Source organism: Protomyctophum bolini (assembly GCF_963924005.1).
Source record: "Protomyctophum bolini genome assembly, chromosome: 6".
Classification (NCBI taxonomy): domain Eukaryota; kingdom Metazoa; phylum Chordata; class Actinopteri; order Myctophiformes; family Myctophidae; genus Protomyctophum; species Protomyctophum bolini.
In genome coordinates this window covers 31,420,447-31,441,045 of record NC_137867.1, presented here as the reverse complement: position 1 = coordinate 31,441,045, position 20,599 = coordinate 31,420,447, and the positions used below count along the sequence as shown (strand labels likewise).

The 20,599-nt window shown below is 42.9% G+C and overlaps 1 protein-coding gene across 1 annotated transcript in view; it reads right to left on the bottom strand.

Moving 5' to 3' along the window:
• Positions 1–2,974: 2,974 nt before the first annotated feature.
• bmp1a (bone morphogenetic protein 1a) overlaps positions 2,975–20,599 on the bottom strand; it is a 41,026-nt gene continuing 23,401 nt past the window's right edge. The window contains exons 7-20 of the mRNA XM_080766493.1: positions 18,545–18,669; positions 16,740–16,855; positions 16,412–16,514; positions 15,029–15,145; positions 14,469–14,614; positions 14,150–14,345; positions 13,544–13,669; positions 12,294–12,454; positions 11,874–12,054; positions 11,504–11,629; positions 11,129–11,256; positions 10,200–10,413; positions 5,327–5,577; positions 2,975–4,254 (exon numbers count right to left, since the gene is read on the bottom strand). Coding sequence (XP_080622619.1) covers positions 4,120–4,254; positions 5,327–5,577; positions 10,200–10,413; positions 11,129–11,256; positions 11,504–11,629; positions 11,874–12,054; positions 12,294–12,454; positions 13,544–13,669; positions 14,150–14,345; positions 14,469–14,614; positions 15,029–15,145; positions 16,412–16,514; positions 16,740–16,855; positions 18,545–18,669 — 2,125 coding nt within the window. The 3' untranslated portion in view covers positions 2,975–4,119. The remainder of the gene's footprint in view (positions 4,255–5,326; positions 5,578–10,199; positions 10,414–11,128; positions 11,257–11,503; positions 11,630–11,873; positions 12,055–12,293; positions 12,455–13,543; positions 13,670–14,149; positions 14,346–14,468; positions 14,615–15,028; positions 15,146–16,411; positions 16,515–16,739; positions 16,856–18,544; positions 18,670–20,599) is intronic.

The following is a 20,599-nucleotide window of genomic DNA, read 5'->3' as shown; positions in this document are numbered from 1 at the left end:
AAATTGCGGAAATGGTAATTGCGGAAATTGCTCTTCACTTATAGCTATCTATTTTCAGGTAGATTGTTTTATTTTACTCAGTCAGCCATATCACTACTCATTTTTTTTCATGAAAAAGGTCATAGCTGGGTAATCTATTTTCAGGCAAATTGTGTTTATTGTATTTTATTTTACTCAGCCATAACAATTTATTTTCTGTTAACCAACTTGCTGGCTGGCAGGCAGGCAGACAGCTACTCATAGACATAGACTACATCGTAAGAGAATCCCTAAAATGAATAGAGAAAAAGAATGAGCGAGCAACACATATAGGCCTATATACTTGCAACTAAAAAAAATGAATATTGTCTAACAGTGAAACTTTCATATAGGCTATTTTAGATTCATTGCACATAAAGTGAAATATTTAAAACGTTTACAGCTCCTGAAAATCTAAAAATCCTATCTCAAAATATTAGAATATTTTATGAAACCACAAAAAAAAAAATACAGAAATGTCAACCATCTGGAAAATATGTACATTTATGCACTCAATACATGGTCTTGGCTACTTTTAAACAAGCCTTTGGCACCGTTGTTGTTATGGCCAGATTTGCTTTGATAGCAGCTTTAAACTAATTTGTATTGTTGAATCTATTGTCTCACACCTTCCTCTTGACAACACAACCACATCTCTGTGGGGTTCAGGTTGTTAAGTCGTTTTGGCACTGTGGGCAGGTGCCAAATCGAGCTGGAAAGGAAAATCAGCATATCCATAAAGCTTGTTGTTACGTCCCCTTGTCTAGGGTTAGGGGAAGCAACATAAAATGCAATAAGACAATTGGAATAAAACTGAATGTATATTTATTTACAGCCAAAATTAGGAATATATATACAAAATATACAATAAACCCACAAACCTAAGCTAAACAAAACCAAAAACTAAGTTAAACAACATTAAATAGAACTCAAACAAATAAAGAACTGGCAGCACGACCCATGTTGCAGCAGCCCGTGCACTCAGCACATCACATTTCACTGCATTTTAAAGATACTACTTTTTTAATATGTATGTGACAAATAAAGATTGATTGATTCTGAAGGCTTGCAGACTGAGGCAGGACTCTTCCAAAAACTTTTAAAGACAGGATGGGCGTAGTTTGGAGTGCGAGGACAGGGAGACCGATTCCCTGCTGTCCTGAAGCGGACAGTCCTTCAATAAGAGTCGTTTGTGAATGAGCTTTATAGTAGACTGGGTGTGGCCACAACCCAATCCACTGCCGGTGTCATAAGGCTCATCATCTTCCGACCAATCTGTGGAGAGGAGCAATTCCCAACAGCAGCAGGCATTCTCCAGTAATATCCACCTCCACCTCTCATCAACTCTCCACCTCAGAAGACAGGAAACAACAGATAATACCAAATACAAACAGAACTACAAAAATACTATTTATGGCTAGCCACAACATACTGAAGCGCAAAGTGCTCTAACATATCCTGGTAGATGGCTCTGTTGACTCCATTGTGAAGTTTTCACTGTCAGTGGACCAACACCATGCAGATAACATGGACCCCATTGGACCCAAATCATTCATCACTGTGTTTTATCAATTCTAGATACAACACAACCATCTATTAGGACATTTTACAGCACCGTGTGCTTCCGTATGTTGACAAGCTTTATGGGTATATACTGATTTCCTTTTCCAGCAGCACTTGGCACCTGCCATGGTATTACTGTGCTTAACTGACCAGCCAACTGTCCTGACCTGAACCCGATAATCTAGGTTGAATTGTCAAGAGGAAGGTGTGAGACACTAGATTCAACAATACAACCGAGTTTAAATCTGCAATCAAAGCACATCTGGGCTTCTATAATACCTCAACAGTGCCACAGGCTTATCACCTCCATGCCACACCCCATTGATGAAATAAAAGTAGCCCAGACCACATAAATTAACATACTTTTCAGTAGCCGCAATTTGGAACTCTAGATTTTTTTATAATGGGATGAATCTAGAGTTGCAATACCCTCCATTGACTCCCTACTCATCTAATTTGCGATTGCGATCTGCTTGTATTAAACTACGTTAAACTCACCAACATTGCAGCTCTAGGTCAATCTTGAATTACCCTCTTTCAATCTGCCGAATCCACCGTAGACATGTTATGAGCTACTTTCTGTCATGGAATTCTATGCATGTGATTCTTTTTCTAAGTGTTGCAGTTTGAAGCACTCGTTTTTATTAACGGGTCGCGCTGCTGTCTCCTGCATTATGTGCAAATTCGAAACAGGTGGTACACAGGGCCGTTCAGTTACTCACGACGAGTGCTTCCAAACTCCAGCACTTAAAAAAAGAATCACCTGCACAGAATTTCTTGACAGAAAGTAGCTCATAACATATCTACGGTGGATTTTTATCAAACAAAAGCTCGGCAGATTGAAAGAGGATAATTCAAGCTTGGCCTAGAGCTGCAATGTAGGTGAGTTTAACGTTGTTTAATACAAGCAGATCGCAAACGCAAATTGGATGAGTAGGGAGGGTCAATAGAGGGTATTGCAACTCTAGATTCATCCCATTATAAAAAAATCTAGAGTTGCAAATTGCGCTAACTTTTCAGATGGTTGACATTTCTGTATTATAAATATGCTTGCTTAGTAGTCTCATAAAATATTCTAATATTTTGAGATAGGATTTTTTGATTTTCATGAGCTGTATGCCGGAATCATCAAGATTAAAACAAAAAAGGTTTTAAATTTCACTTTATGTGCAATGAATCTAGAATATGTTTTTTTTTAGATGCACCTGTATATTCAACATTAGCTCAATGGCTATACACATTAAAAGGCAATTATAGATTCAGTTTCTACACTGTCTTTGCAACTTTACATTATGCATGTTGTATTGACAATAAATACCTGGCAGGGTTGTTTGGTTCATGAGAAATACTTCATTGGACCATGTAACATCAGAACTGGCAATCAACACTCAAACATAAGTCATATCTTTATTACCCCACGTTACAGGGCACACAAAATGTTCAAGTATGCCTGAGAAACTAAATGGAGCAAAAAGAAAAGGAAAAAAAACAAAAAAAAACAGGGAATAAAAGAGATAAAATGTATTTAAAAATAAGTGAACTGGCATTGCATTTCACAAAAATTCATACGCTCATGATTTTGGAACAATTCACTGTAAAGTGCTAACTGGTTTGAGCTGAGTAAAAGCACATGTTCCCTTTGTAAGATCATACACATTACTTTACATGGAGGTACAGTTAATAGCCAGTCATCAGGCAAGCAATTACCAACCAGAAGACATGGACCACAATTCATTTATTAGTCCTTTAATAAGATAACTGCTTCCTTAATTTCCGTGTTAATGGGAACAGTGAGAAAATCCACTGGTAGCCAATACAATGCCAACTACAAATGCTGGTGTTGTCACTGTACAGTTTCCATCTCTCCTTTGTAATTACATGCAATTGACTGACATACAGTATCGGAAATCTCAAGTCAAGTCCTTCTAAATCCTCTTATGGATAGGAATCCTTGAACAAAAGATATGAGAGCTTGAGGAGAGGAGTGCGATTTCTGGAGAAGGCAGGATAGCCTCCCACCTCCCATCATCCTCCTTCTTCTTCTCCTCTTCCTCTTCACCCCCTTGGTGTGGTGGGCTCGCCCGACAAAAGCAGAGATCTGTCCAGCTGATGCCTGCCTTCCTACAGGTCCTGAGAATCCACTGTTTTAAATGTTGCCTCTCATTGGGAGGCAATTTGTTTTGTTGTTGTTTTTAAAGAAAGAAAGAAACAAAAACAAAAAAAATGTCTAGAGGGGGACTGCGTCAATAAATTCTCCCCCCTAGAATCCACCTAAACCGAATATCCACCCTCCCGCCCCAATCCTAACCATATAAAAGGTAAAAACAAGGTGTACTGCAGAATGGCTTTTACTCCTCACAGTCTGTGGGGGGAGCTAGAGCCCCTAGGAGCTGAGGTGCGGTTGGTGGTCTTGCGGCCGTTCTGTCGTGTCTGATTCATCTTGGTGGCCGAAGGTCTCCGAGCATCAGGCTGGCGCCTCCCCTGGGGGCCCCTCCGCTTGCCCCTTTGCCCTGCGCGGCCCCTTCCGGCCCCCGCTGGTCACTTGCGCGAGTGCAGTGTGTCCTGGAACTTGGTGCTTGTGTAGCGCACATGAAATCCTTTCTTGTTGATTGTATCATCAGAGCGGAACTTGATGACAATAGAGTCACCGGCTGAGTAGATCTCCTCTGGAGGCTGGTGGAATGGACAGAGAAAGTGATTAAAGTTGGTCTGTATTGCTTTCTGGTTTTCCGATTGCCTGTTAATTAAAATGGCAGATTTTTCAGTGGTCCATGCTGAGAGAAAATTGGCTTGCGCATTCCTGGATTGCGTGGGCACTGCTAATTTAGAGCATAGTATAGTCAAAGGCCAAGTAAGAGTCCAGGTTCCACACTCCACAGACACTTATCCAATATTGTATCCAATATTGCTTAATTTTGCTAGGGACTTAGGCTGCTATTGAATTACGGATAAAATACACAGATAATTGTCAGCTGTGTGAAAATGAACAAACACTTTTTCAGAAGAAACCCAAATACCACAGCCCTAAATTTTGAGTATCAGTTCAAAATGAGATGTAATATACTAGATTTAACAGCAATTACACAACAGTTCAACAGTTCCACGGTTTGATCATTAACATTATACTGTACATCAGGTTCTGTACATACACCCAGGTATATGCATCTACCCATTTCAAACTCAGTGTGGAGCTAGGGCTAAAATGCCCTTCTCTATAGGCCCAATATGTTTTCATCCTACTTTATACTTAATTGTGTCAGTTTAGTCCAATCTCTTTTAAAACAAGAAACTCAGTCCCGGGGCACTGGGTGAGAATGATTGGAGAGGGGGGGGGGGGGGGGGGGGATCATGCCGTTCTCCGACCTAAGGGAACTAACATTTCTATTTCTCACTGGCCTGATTGTTCAAGGCCCTGGCTGCAGCCTCAGCATAGGTTGAGTCATTCTCACTTACAGCCCCTACACTGCAGACTGATAACCTGTTAACCAGGTGGTGTCAGCTTTAATCAAGCTCAGACTGCCACTTACTGGTAACATATGCCAAAGTGATTAAAGCCACAGCATAGAGTAGAATTAAGAGCCATAGGGCAACTCGTTTCCCCAGATCACAGAGGCTGGGAGAGGTCACTCAACAGCAGCACTAATTCAAGCAGTTGTTTCAATGCCACCATTTCTGCCGTTCCGTAAAAAAAAGCCAATATTGTTCATCAGGAAAAGGTCAGTACGAGAGCAGAGGTTGTGCTTACCCCGGAGCCACAATAGCGGCCCAGGCGTGGGGACTTGGTGTCTGCGCCGTCAAAGAGTTCCATGTAATCATAGCCGCAGTCAGCCTCCTCCTCAATCTCAAATGTCTGGAAGATGAGCTCCACACCATAACCTTTCTCTGCTGATATCACCCACTGGCAGTCAGAGGCACCGGGGTAGTTGTTGTCCCCAAACTGAGCGTGGGAGAACAAGTCTTTGGTCTTCACCTCGGCCTTCAGACGACCACCACACTCTGAGGACAGAAAACATTGTTGGACATTTTGTCGATGGGGGGTCTGAGTGGATGAGTAAAAATATAGGGCTCCATCTTGCACCACCCTTATCCCTAAACGTATTTGTCATTTTTTACTATTTTGAAAAACATTTTGAAATAGTTCAACTAGCTGATCTACATCGAGACAGTGTGAGCTTGTAGATCGGATAAGGTTTATTTTTATTTTTATAATAGTAAAAAATGGCAAATTAGTTTAGGGATAAGGGTTAAAGGGTGGCGCAAGATATAGCCCATATTCTGCAATGTTGGAGTCGACCGAGTCAATTCCTTGCACGACCCTTTCAACCCTTTTTTCTGTTGTTGTACGGTGTTGTCGATTAATTATGTATAAATCAGCAATTGCAGTGGGATTACAGTGGGATCTCCTTTCATGGCTACTGGTAATCCTACAGGAACAGACTGTGTTTGACTGATTGATATTGCATTGACTAGTGCACTGAAGATTCCCAGGGAGCAATATGACAACTACTTGATTCAAGAAACAGGTTTATTGCAGTGTTCTCATAAAAATAATATATAACTTTGATATGAAGGATAGGTCATACAACATTATACATGAATCCCCACAACTCATTCCCGTAGCAAATACAACAGCACAATGGACAAAAAACAATAAATGTGCATGAGAACACTGGGGCATGCTAGGAAGCTCTACCCAGCTGAGGATCACACTCCAGGACACCACACAGCCTGCCCACCTGAGGGCTCCATCTGTATCCAGTGACCCACGCTAAGTCACAGAAGTGCTTTTGTCATTTTATGGGGTCAGGCGGTGGGCTTTGGTTTCCCACGGTGAGGGACGTCTGGTGTGGAGTCTATCCACCTCCACTCGGTTCTCTCGAGGGGCTGTTATGATGCCAGCTGGGCCCAATGGAGAACTACCTTTAGTACCTTAATGTCCCCTACACCAGATAAAGCACGTCTGAAAGTTTCGCAAGCACAGTAGCCCAGTCCGTTTGCTACAGAGCTTTGGAGCTTCTTCCTGGATGGGTCAAACACCTACACCCGAGCCCCCGAGGCAGTGTTCTCCTGTGCATTGGTAATCATAGTTTCTGTTGGACCCCAGCCTCATCGAGAGCTCCCTGAGTCAGTTCATGGCTTCTCTGCAATGACTCTTGCAACTGCACAAAGTAATACAGCCTCCCCTTAGTTTTGGCTCAGGCAGTGGCCCAAGCACTAAGTCTACTGAGGTCCATAGCTCTCTTCTGAACATACGAGCCATTGGAGATCAATGCATCAACTCCTGAACTGCAGTCTGGTACGACAACAGGACCAGGGGTATGCGGAGGTCCCAGTACTTCTGTAAGCTTGTCACTATGGGGGTGTAGAGAGGTAGTCCTGATCTTCTTCATTCCAAACCGCCATCAGACTTCCTGGAACACCTGGCATTTTTTGTTGAATTTGGAGAAACCACTTGCAATATTAGTTTTGTTGAGGTATTAAAATTGTTCTATAGTTTGATCTGCAAACAGCTGAAAGTTTTCACAATAAAACACACACACACACACGCACAAAAACACAGCTGAAAGTTTTCACAACACACACACACACACACACACACACACACACACACACACACACACACACACACACAGCTTAATGCCATGAACATGCAAGTTGTTGTTGTATATACTACAACATTTGTGCCTTACAATAGGCATGTTGTGGGTAGGATCGGGTGATGACTGACAGACAGACAAATATGTGCCGAGGGTGTGCTGGAGTTCTAAACGGGAACAGCATGGTGAGTTTAGTGTTTTATCAAAGGTGAGAGAGATCTCAGTGACAAGATCCTGTCACAACTAAGTGGACAGCACAGCTCAGGCACGCAATTACACCAATCAAATACCGGTACGGTACTTTTCTCGAGTCCTTGTCTTAAAACATCTCGGGTCAACACTTTAGTCAAGACTGTTTTCATTGATGGACCAATCAAAAGTACTGCTACAGTAGAGTGTGTTGAATTAATGGTACGGGTCTGGAACTATAAGTATTCACAGCCAATGCACAATAGTCATGCCAATAATGACAGCAAGCTGTTGCGAGTGTGGCCAGTTGGCCACAATGATTGAGACAAAACAGGACAATATCAAATATCATTCCTCAGTCAAAAGTCACATTTATTTGTAAAGCACATTTTAAAACAAGCCACGTTGACCAAAGTGCTGTACATACCATAGGAGGTAGCTAAAATCACAAATACAAGAAACACTGACATAAACAAGACACAAATGGGCACAAAATATAAATTATACATGACCATGGGTACAAGCCAGAAATCTGTCACATCAAGAGAATGAATACAAAGTATGGAATAAAAGTGAGTATTGAGATTGGACTTTGTTTTAAGACCAAACCGTTTTCATGGACAAGTGTGTTTATATCCTTCTTTTAGCCTGGGGGTCGTTCCTTTTTCTCTCTACATCAAATCCCTAAGCCAACTCCACATTGTCTGACGGTCGGCTGTCGCCAGTCAGGAGCGTGTCAGCAGGAGACCCCCTGACGAGAAGCTCCCGTCGCTTGCCGTCCATATCGCCTTGATCGGAACCCATTGATGAAGAACCGAACATGTCCGGTCGGTTGCCGATGTCGGGAGCGACCCTATCCACTGTAGAGTGGACTTGTAGTCTGCTCATCATGTTTCAGGGCTGACTACTGGTGTAGTGTGAACCATATTCTCAATATCAACTCTCAATTAATAATACCAATCAATATACTCCAGACTCCAAATCAACTGAAAACAAATCCAAAAGAAACAACCAGTTTCACCACTTGAGCCCTATTACATCAGCAATTTTTTTTAAGAATCATGAAAGCAAGCCCAAATAAGGAACTACACTTCATAAATAAGCCCAAACTATAAAGCAACAGGCCACTATATTAAGCTATGTTACAGGACAACTAGCCCAAAGTCGCTTATAATAAGCAGACCTGGCAACACTACAAACCAGCGCTTTCTGCAATTTGCATGGGGGAAAATAATGTTTCGTCGGCAGACTGTCTTTGAGCAGATAAAAATGCTAGTCTGTTGCAATATGAGAGTTTTAATTAGTCTTTGACTAGTCTGGACAAGTTTCCTCGGTCTGGAGTCACCTGCTCTGTCATTTCTGCTCACTAGCTCTCATATCACTGTTAAGCTTGATGCGCTGAAGACATGTACTTAATAGTTTTTTCCCTTTCCCTCCCTCAGCCACACAGGTTGATGTGCAGCATCACTGTATGCCTGGCTGAAATCTCAAAGTGGATGTCTTCCTAACACCTCAAGCTCAACATAGACAAGACTGAGCTTTTACTGTAAAGTCCTTCCCCAGCAGGATCTTTCCACTTCCATTAACAACACCCTGGTGGCTCCTGTTCCAACTGCGAAGAACATGGACGTGGTCTTTGACAGTCACCTGCGCTTCGAGGCACACGTTGCAGAGATCTCTCGATCCGGTAAGTTTGCACTTTACAACATCCAGAGAATCAGACACTTCCTCACCAAGATGTCTGTCTACCTAGTAGCTCCTTATCCAAGCCTCAGTCATCTCGGGCCATAGAGGGAAAATTTCACATCTGTGCAAAAGTGACGAAAGATACACCCCAGAACGTCCTCCTTGCTGGTCTGCCGGCACACTCACTCAAACCCCTTCAACTAATCTACAATGCCAGGGTCTTCAACCAGCCTACATTTTCTGTGTTAATTCACTGGCTTCCAGTTCCAATTTAAAACAGTGGTGATGACCTGCAATGCAATGAGGGCATGGCACCGTCTTAACTTCAGGAAGGACTATTGGCAGCGTGCACAAGACATTTGCCACTGATTAATCCTGTCATTGGTTGAGGGTTCATGAACATTTTCTCCTAAATTGTTATTGCTTGCGTCATCATCCACCCACTCCGGCTGCATGGACAATGCAGTGGCCGCCTGGTGGCTTGCAGAATTGGTTCAGCTTGTCCTGCTGTTAGGCATCATGGAGCTCCCGAGGGTGATCAGGGTGGACTCCTAGAATAAAAGCCTGCAGGATCAATTCTTCTTGGGTTGGATAGTACAGGGACAAGGAATAACCGCACTGCGTCAGGAAATGTCCATCAACAACAAGTTATCCTTTTTCTGGAAATGGAGATGAGTGACAACTTCAAGCTCTCCTTTTCACCTGGTGACGAACATCTTTTTCAGTACAATAGTTAATTCTTTACTTGTGGGCATTGTAGCGATTCTTCAATTTCTCTTAGCTCAGATCTTGAGCAACAGAAGAGACGACATGATGCTTACGGCAAATACCCATATAGCCCATGGTTTCCCACACATTTAATATAACTACTGAAATGAAGTAGGACATGAATCAAGAAAACACATAATTCCCACAACACATTCCCAGACCAAATACCAAACCAGACCAAACTGCACAATGAACAACAATAAAACAATAAATGTGTGTGTGTGCCCCAAGGCATGCCGAGTGCAATTATAAAACAAAGGAAAAAAATGGTGGAATATTTGGGCTGTCAAACAAAGCGAAGTAATCAAATAAAGAGGAATGCATATAGTGGAGTGTGCGAGAAAATGTTTCTTCGTTTTCGAATATGTTCAAACGTACCTGCAGTATGAGAGGCCTCAAAGCCCTTCTTCTGTACCGAATTATCGGAAAAGAAGCGAACGAACATCTTGTTGGCAGTAGATGTGATGGGTGGGGGCTTCTTGGTGCCACAGAAGCGACCTAGGCTGGGGGCCTTCCCGTCTCGACCATCATAGATCTCAATGTGATCATAAGCACACTCCAGGTGGGCTTCCATGTCAATCTCATTGAAGTTCTGGCACCGACCATAGAATGCAATAGAATAGAAAAGTTACATTTTAAACTTAGTGAAAGAAAGAAAGAAAGAAAGAAAGAAAGAAAGAAAGAAAGAAAGAAAGAGATAGACATACTCTCACTGAATGATTAATAGCTCAAAATTAATGAAACCTCAAGTCCATGACAAAATGACTTACAGACATTTAGAGAATATTGAGCGATGAACTTAGGGTAATTCACTTTTCCTTAAGATATTGCATCTTAAATTAGATATTATAATTACATTATAATTGGAAATCCGTTAGATTTCTAATGAAATAATTAATTAGTAGCATAATGGCACGCCATTAGGGAATTAGGAAATTTCCATTTAAAAAGCGGCCTGCGTCACTTTTTTCTCCTCATGGTAACTTTATCCCTGACATAGATATTCAAAAATGAATGTCAGAACAAAATGTGAGATGATATATAGCGGTGGTAGAGAAATAAATTATGCAAATAACTGACGTGGGAGACATAAATCATTACCAGGAAACATGCAAAAATGGTCAACATTAAATCACTGTTGACATGAAAAATCTGTTTGCTTTGCTGGGTACCAAAGAGTCCTCAATAGATTTCACAATCAATACAAACATAAGAACAGACATCACAAGAGAATGCTAAGCAAAACCAGACGGAGAGCTCAAGGCACGTGTGTGTGTGTGTGTGTGTGTGTGTGTGTGTACACATACGATTTTAATGCGATGGCCTGGTGTTGTGGAGAGTGCCCAGGTACACGCCTTCTTGCTCGGGTACTTATCAGGCCAGTTGGGGCTGGTGATGGTGCCACTTACACTGTTCACGGTGTGATCACAGCCGGCTGTGAAAACACAACACTGGGTCAACACAGACTTCGGTATCATCCCCCTACACTGAACAAGCCAATGTTCAAACTCCACTCAGGGAGGCTTTTTGTGTTATTACTGGCATACTGGAATGTACTGCCTCCACCCCATTTACTAAAACACATATTTCCCATAAATAATCCTATTCAGAAGTAAACAGAATCAATACGCCAATGGGTGTCATGTTGGGCAGTCAAGATTGCAGTTATTATGGTGAAATACCTTCTTTACAGTCATGTTTGTTCTCATGCAGAACAAAGCCACTTCGACACTGACAGCTGTAGCTGCCGAAGGTGTTGACACACTCATGCTGACATCCACCATTCTCCTTGGAGCACTCATCTTTGTCTGAATGAGGGCACAGAAGGACACAACTGTCAGTTACTGTTCTTAGGTTCAGTGTTCTTGCAGCAACAGAAAATAAACAAATCAACAAACAAATCCTAAAGGCAAGTGTATGCTTTTTTGAACATCCCTTTAGAAAATTAACATGTGACAAAAATGAGGTATAAACATAGTTTTATCACTTTATCACTTAACTAATTTAAAGTCTGATGTGAGAGACCGCCTACTTTACTGCCAGTACACTCACCTGAAAAGAACTGAGCTTTGAAGCCCTTCTTGGACACGGTGTTGTCTGACTTGAACTCAATGCGCATGTTGTTGTACTGGGAGGTGATGGCTTCAGGTTTCTCAGCTCCGCAGAACTTCCCGTGTAATCTTGAGTCTGCAGAGAGCCCGCTACGTACCTCTACATAGTCATACTTACAAACCTGAAAAAGGAGGCTTATGAGATTCCTGGAACCATTTATTTGGTTGCAGTTATGAAAACATTTAAAATCGCTCAATTTGCCATAAACTGTTTAAACCAGAGAACGATGTAGACAGGACAGCAATCCAACAGTGCAGTAAGATCTATAGAGTAAGATCTATAGAGAGACAACCAAACAGGAAAAAAGGCAAAACGGAACAAACCCACCCCATGCTGATTCATAATAACCCCAATGCTCACATCATTGCCCTCTGTCTCAAAAACGTCAAAGAGTAGTGTGATCCGGTATTGGGTGGGGGCCACCAGCTGCCAAATACAGTTCTTGTTGGGCGGGTACTCTCTGGGCCAGCCAGGACTGGTGATTGAACCATTCAACTTGGTGATGAAACCTCCACAGGCAGCTGTACGATCAATATAATATGAAAGACATATTGATATAATTTGATACAGGTATATAAAATTAACATCTGAAAACACACATTTCACAACTTTGACAGTGACACCATTTGAAATTAATCAATCTATGTTTTAATTCTTAAAAGTTTGTAAGCATGCACAGTGATCAACCTTGGTAGTTTACAACCAGCCAGCTAACTTTCAACTATAGCATCAGCAATGTTGAAAATAGTTTTTATAAAGAATCAAATGTAGGGTATAAGTCCTCCACAAGATAAATATTCTACTAATCATAAACTCCCAATGGTACGATAGTTACGCAATGAGAACTGGCAAGGAATCTTTTTTGTGTCCTAAATAAACTTGTTTACTTGCTGACCTGACACTGAGGTCTCAGGCAAGTGTTACTTCTCTTATGCAATATATGATGTATCTATCTCTACAAAAACATCTGTGAGAAGCTAGTGTTATTCAACTTGGTCAACTTTAAATCAATTTAAAATATAATAATAAGACAACATAAATGCTTAAGTTAGATACCGGTATCCATACACATAATAATTGTGTAGTGGGCCTGGGCCGTGGTTCAGCGGTCAAGGCACCTTGGCCGGTAGCCCGAGTCTGGCAGTGTGCCGCGGGTTCGACTCCCGATCCTGACGGCCTTTACTGCATGTCACTCCCCCATCTCTCTCCCCCATTTCCTGTCAGCCTACTGTCTGTCCCTCTATAAAAAATATAAAATAAAGGCGAAAGCCGCAACAAAAAAAAAGTGTAGTGATATACATCTTCCTCTAGAGGCAGACAGTGACTAGGTTTGACAAAACGCTGAGGGTAAGTAGGCAATAGGTATTTTGGAGCTTGTATACTAGTTGTTACGGCTTAAAGAATGACTTGTAATTTCAGATAAGAATAATGGCTCTGCTGCCATGGCTCCAATCTTCAAAAGGAGCACAAATCTCCTCTAGCCTTCGAGGACATGTGTGGAGGATGGAGGAACTATACTCGTTATCTGGGTGGCTGTGACTAGTACTGTATGAAGCACATGTCAAATTGCATATTGACAAAGTGGTGGTCACACTTCTTTCTGTGCTTACCTTCACAGCTGCGCTTGTCGGCAGCCAGCTCATAGCCTGGGTCACAGGCACACTTGTAGCTGCCCAGAGTGTTCACACAGCGTTGCTCACAGCGACCATTGTCCGGCTTGGAGCACTCGTCCATCTCTACAAGTACAATGATATGTTAGCACCCTTTAGCCGGCCCCCAGGTTCAATGGCTCTACAAGAAAGGCCCTCCCAGAGAGCATCAGAGCAGTGCAAGTAGAACGAGATAACTTGTATGTATAAATAAGTAAATAACAAATAGTGCAAAGATAATACATAATTAATAATTAATTACATAATAAGAATTAGATAATGTATATAAGATTTACATTGCCCATGTGGGACAATGTGACAGCGGTATTTAGACGTTTTTCCTTCCAGGCTCAAGCTGCTGATTTTTAACTGTATCTTTCCATAGGATATGTGAAAATCTGTCGTAAAAATTCCCAATGTTTTCCATGTATCGAGAGCCCAAAGGCAGTGGAAAATCTTTGTCAGTTGCGTAAAACACGTCTTCCAGCCGGCATGCTTTACGTAGACTGGCACATTCAAATCGGAAAAGTGTATTTCAAGTCTGTATCAACTGCATTGACTTCTGACCTTTGAAAAAGTTGGCAGCGAAGCCGGCCTTGTTGACAGAGCCATCTGAGACAAACTTCATCCACAGCTGATTGGAGCTGGTCTTAATGTCATCTGGCTTGTCATAACCACAGAAGCGGCCCAGCAGGGGGCTGTTCTCAGAGTTCCCATCGCGTACCTCCAGGTAATCATAGGCACAGCTGTCGTGTCTCTCAATCTGAGGGACGATAAACGCACCAAGGTCAGACTTATCTACACTAGAATTCATTATTTATATGCTGCATTTTTACATACATTTAATGTGAAGAAAAATATGTCTACACATGTCTCAGTGTCTCACCTCAAAAGATTGGAAGGTAAGGCCGACATGGTAGCCCTGAGCCACAGAAATTTTCCAGATGCACACTTTGTTGGGCCGATAGTCATCTGGGTAGTTGGGAGACTGGATCTGCCCAATATCCTTCTTTACCTCTCCTCCACAGATGGCTGCATGTGATAACGAAAACAAAAATGACGCATTTTGGATAGCAACATCCTCAGCACATGTCTCTCAAAAGAGCATGTGCTCATTATTATTTGCACAGAGGATTCTGAAATGCCTTTCAGAATGAGCTCAACTACAGCACATATGTGTACTGTAGGTGCATGTTCACGCGCCATGCACGCACACACGCACGTCTGGAAACAATGGAGGGGGATATGAGCTCTGGCCAAAATCTGATTAATGCAGCGTAAAAAGGGCCTGACACATCAGCAGTGGAAGTTCCTGCCAAACATGAGGCCTGCGGATATTACATGATCCCTGAGCAGCTTTCCGGCACATTGCTGACTATGTGACTCGCCATGCTGGTGTATGTGGTTTGCTTGGAAGGTGAATAGGAATAGCACGGTGCTTCTTACCTTCATACACAGCTGAAAAACCTTTCCCCACCCAGTTGCTGCTGCTACGGAACTCAATCCACAGCCGACTGTCGGTAGAGATGATTGGCTCAGGCAGCTTATCTCCACAGAAACGCCCTGTGGAGTCACAAGGTGACATTCACAAATCAGAGAAGATCACCCCTTCACACAGTCTTTAATACAGCTCTCAAAAACAGCTCCTTACATTCACAGCTCACAGGCCGCGCAAGCATGAGCACACAGACACCGATTTTGTCCTGCTCCCATGTTAACACAATCAGCGCCGGGATTTCTTTCAAAATAACAGCTTGGGGTGCCGTGCAGATATGGCGCTTTTACTCTGTAAGACCCCCCTTCTGTTCCGGGAGAAATATTTTTGCTTGCTTACCACGCTATCATTACGATAAAGTCGCTGAATACTCCCTCGCGTTCATATTTTGAACGAGAGGCATGTTGAAGTCAGAAATATATCCATCTGGTCCAAACGACGGAGAGCTCCCTAGATTAGGAGATACGACGCATTCTTTCTGAGCCGTATACAGGAAAGTGAACGGCAACGCGCATGTATGAAGAGCAAAGAGTATGGTGCAGAAGGACCAAAACAATCTGAATATTTTTCTCTCGTTTGATATCAATGAAAATTCAAATCAGTCGGTTAGATTAGTCTAAATGGGTTGAAAATGACTGGCCGTGCACGGCCACGTACTACAGACACACAGTCTTTTTTTCCCACTCCAGGAAAGCATTCTCATTGAAACACATTGACCAGAAGTCTCACTGAGGAACATGTTTGGCGAGAAGAGTCGCAAACAAACTTTCGCACACAATAAAGCACGAAAACAACGTAAGTGGGTTTCAAGCATAAATGGTCATAATAGTGACCGCCTAAACTTGAACTGTACAAATTGTTAGAAATGTAAAAGCTACAGTTTAATAAGGATCTTTTTTTGCCATCCGGCCGTGCAGTCAATTTTTGTTAAGATTTTATTATCTCAAGGTTTGAGGTCAGATGTAGAGTTGCCGGCCGGCTCCATATATGCGGATCTAGGTGATGATCCAGTCTTCTCCATGTATGGCTATCCAGGGTTTGTGATCTTCATATATGGAGACAGCCATATATGGAGCGTGTCACAAGGCGTGATGGACTGGCGGTCATATGTGGTGTGACGTGTCATGAGGTGTGATGTCACAAGGCGTAAAGGACTGACAACCATATATGGAGGCGCGTGATGTCACGAGGCGCAATGGACTGACAACAATATAGGGAGGCATGACCTGACTGACGGACGGACAGGTTAAGCAGTTATTCATAGTAATGTGTGACCTACAGTCGCAATAATTAAGATGTACATTGTACAGCAGTTTGTGTGTAGTGCTGCTGACCTTTGAGTGGGGCCTTCCTCCAGTAGCCATCTCGGATCTCTACGTGGTCATACCAACACAAATGACTCCTGTACAGATCCATGGAGGTGAAGTTCAGAATGATCTTTTTTTTTTAAAGGGAGAGAGAGGAAGATTACTATCATGTAGTTCAAGGTCATGCAACATGACGGTGATATTTTGGTCCTATTGCTATTAAGGACGTGAAACGGACATCATCTTAAGAAGGTTGCGGAAAGGCAGAATCAACCGGTGGAAGGACACAGCAATGCTGTTAGAAGTTGTCTCAAGTCAGTCACTCAGACATTTTCCATTTACTCATGCATCATACCTTTTCCCCCGGCGTGACCGATATCCTCCAGATGCAGTGCATGTAGGCTGAGTATCCATTGGGGAAGCCAGGGGAGGAGAAGTTCCCGCTGCTGTCCTGCAGACTGTCCCCACATCCTGCGCGCACACGCACACGCACACGCACACACACAATATTGAAATGCCAATTAGCTTCTGCCTGAAACCATCGCCATTGAATACAGCTGTACAGACAAACGGCTCTGAAGTGCATCCCTTGACACCTCGCAGCAAGGGCATGATGCTTGATGGGTGGAATTAAAACACGGAATGTGAAGTAAGGGGAAAATCTTTCATGTTCAAAGGCACATCTGCTGATAATATTCACAACCCCCTTCCAGATGATCGTCACACAAAAGAATAGTAGGCATAATACATGTCCTCTGAAAGTAGAGTTGGCACACTATAAATAACCCAGCCCTCTGGGACACCCATGATGCATTATATACGTGATGCTGCCAGTTAAAACCTCCCTCAGGTTGACTGGGAAAAACTAACTGTTCTTAAGGGACTTATTTAAAACAGCACTGGCCTCAGGGCAAAGGATCTCCTAGTAGGCTTGAGGGAGGCTAATACCCAGCAGGAGAAAGATTTACGCTATTACGGCAGCGATATAGAAAGAGATTAGAAGATAGGAAATGTACCCTGGGTTGTTTGTCATGGGAACTAGACACAGAGTATTACCTCTGTGCTTCCTTTACCCTGCTCCACTCCAGTGGGAGTTAGAAAAACATTCCCCCCTCCTAACTGTTTACGTTTCTGGCTCCCTTGAGGTCAGTGTGTACGCGTTTAAAAACGGGACACAGTTTTGTCTAATAACGCTTGGCAGAGATCTGGTGATACTAAATCATTAACAAGTTCTTTGGCACTCTGAGGGCGATGACAAATGCTCCTAAGAATGCTGTGTGAATGGGAGATGGCTCTTTTTTTTTTCTTCTTCCAAGAACACGTGGAGAGACTCACCAACTCATCCCCCACACTGTGCGCCACATCATCCACTCTGCTTTTCCTTCAAGAGAGCAAGATTGTCACAGGGCTGTGCGCTCACACAGACGTATATTTATAAAGCCCCACCAACAGGAGTCATTTATGGTTCCGACTTCCACTTCTACAGTGAAACCACACTGGGCCAGTCCAACCTCTGGTCACCATCACTGTGTTTGTACATTGAGCTTTAATATGCAGCCGACAGCTCAGCTATCCTAGCCTGAACTACAATTAAGTCTGTGACATCAGATGTGTTTAGCAGATGGCTATTCCAATGCATGTCTGTTATTGCTATAAATTCACTTCACTTCGAATGCCTGTTTTGCACACACACATTAAATCTTCTCTCACATCTTTGTGAGTGTAAACACAGAGAACCAACTAGGAAAAAAGTTAGAGCTGTATAACTCTCTTTAGGGTGTTGGTCATACAGTTTACATTGCAAATGTTGTGACCTAGGGACACAACAACCGTGTGTTGAGCAGCCATTTTAGTTATTGTCTTCTTGGGGCCAGCTGTTATTTTGCCTCTATCTGGGAAAGACTGATGACAAACTTCCTGTCCTCTGGTAGTGTTTACACTCCTCCTGGCCTGGTTGTCGCAGAAACCGTAGCCAGGGAGCCACACCACATCAATGGTAGATGCTTGGCTATTTCTACACAATGTAAACTACATCTGGGGAAAGGCAGGGACTGCTTCTTAAGGCTCTTTCCCTGAGCAATATGTTGCACATGCATGCCAAATAATAGCAAGACAAGAGAGTAAAACCACAAGAGACAGACTTTAGCATTTTGGTCTTACTGGAGCACTTGTAGAGTTTGCGTGCCTGTGCAATATCCCCCTTGCTCAGTCTGGTTCTCTGGCCAATGGGTGGTCGCACACCATTAACATCATAGCGTGGCAGTATGGTGTCCAGGAAGATGCCTCTGCAAGACAGGAAAACAGACATGGATTAGCTGTCATGTTCTGTTCTGTCATTAATGAAGCGGCTCATCATCTGTTAAAAGTTAAACATTTAAGGTTTAAGAGTGGATGCTGACGGCTATGAACACATCTAGTCAGATCAGCCAACGCAGGGAAGCTGGAAGTACCCTCACTAAAAACGCCGGGACAACGCTCCACACGTCCCAAACTCTTCTCCCTTCTGGCTCCAAAACTGTGGAATGCACTTCCCATTGCAGTCAGAACTGCAGCATCACTCCCAATCTTCCGCCGTAGTCTGAAAACCCACCTTTTCAGACTCCATCATGGCCCATAGCACTTACCCCACCCCCTTAGATAGCAATTCTGTAGACTTAGATAGCATTTGATACAGACTTATAGCATGTTATGTAGACAGCATAAGTGCATTGTATGTAGTCATAGCACGTTATAGTACATATGTGTAGCATAGTAGTATAGATGTATAGCTTATATGTATAGTTTCATTATAGATATTCCACTGTTACTTTCTTAGCTACGCATGTTTCATGATAAATGTCTTTATGTGATGTATTCCCATGCTTTTGTTCTTGCTTAATGTAAATCGCTCTGGATTAAGAGCGTCTGCTAAATGCCTAAATTGTAAATTGTAAATTGTAGTCACATTTCTGTTGATGTGAGCCTGGCTGTTGGCCCTTTATGTCAGTTCTAAAAAGTGCTACATCTGGCCACAGAGGAGAGGCAAGATGTAGAATCGATTGTTTGGATTGCCATGGCATTTTCTGTGCATCTTCATGCTCCCCACTTACTTTACTCTAGTAGAATATGTAAACAAGATATCTCAAAATGTAATGGATGGATTGCCATTGTCCAATACTGTGGTCCTAAACAAGATAATACAAAAACTACTACCTGGGGTGTTAGGAGGACCTATGAGTTGTTAATGGGGCTTTTAGACTGTTAGTTTAATTTGGACTTGACTGCTGATTGCCGGTTGCCTTTCAGTTGTATGAATGTTTTCCTCTGAGACCAGGGGTCATGGAGGCCATTTCTGAGGTTAATGCTGACTTCACACTTTCACACATGTGTGCCCCACATATGGGAGCACAGCTAAGCCTTTCCCTACAAATACTGAAAGGAAATCAAACTTCATTACACCAAGCTTTGAAGGTGGGGAGGAGAAAAGCAGCAACATTCATTGTTCAAATTCAAAGCTCAAAATAACAACTGCAAGTACACAACAAGCTTGTGTAGAAGCGCACCACAGGAAAGGCAGTACTGACTGAATAGTTTATGTGGAAAGTACATTTTCATGCAACTGTCTCACTTAACACTTTACTAGTTTATCATCTCCTCCTTTCTGTAGTCATTGGTGAGCAATGGCCCAGCTCCCCGGCCGTTCCCATGGTGACATGCCTATCAACTGCAGGCATGTGCAAACAGTGCAGCCTTGGCTAACAGTTCAGCCTCTCCTGCCTGTACGTCCGTCTGTCTGCTTCCAGGAGCCCGTATGCTGGCTGCCGGTGAACAACGCCACTTCAGCCGGTGTCAGAGCAGACAAAGGCCACATTGGCAGGTCTTTATTTGAGTTGGCTCTACTCCATGCACCGGGCCTGAAATATGTCTCCAGAGCCAGGGGGCGGGGGTGGAGGGTTAAAGCTGTTGGTCGGGTAACTCACCCAAGACAAAAAAGCTTTAGGATCAGCCTTGCTTGTCCCCAGGAGACACATCAAAACATGAGGGCAAGCCATGAAATCATCCTAACAACACTCTTGACAGGAGAGAAAGACCCTGCCAGAGACCCTGGCTTCCCACGGTGATTTACAGTAAAACACTGAGCAGAGACAATGACTAATAATGGGTCAACAAGGGAAGACACTGCAGGTAAACCAAGTGCTCTGTAAATGTGCTCTGCCTATCTAACCCATAGAATAT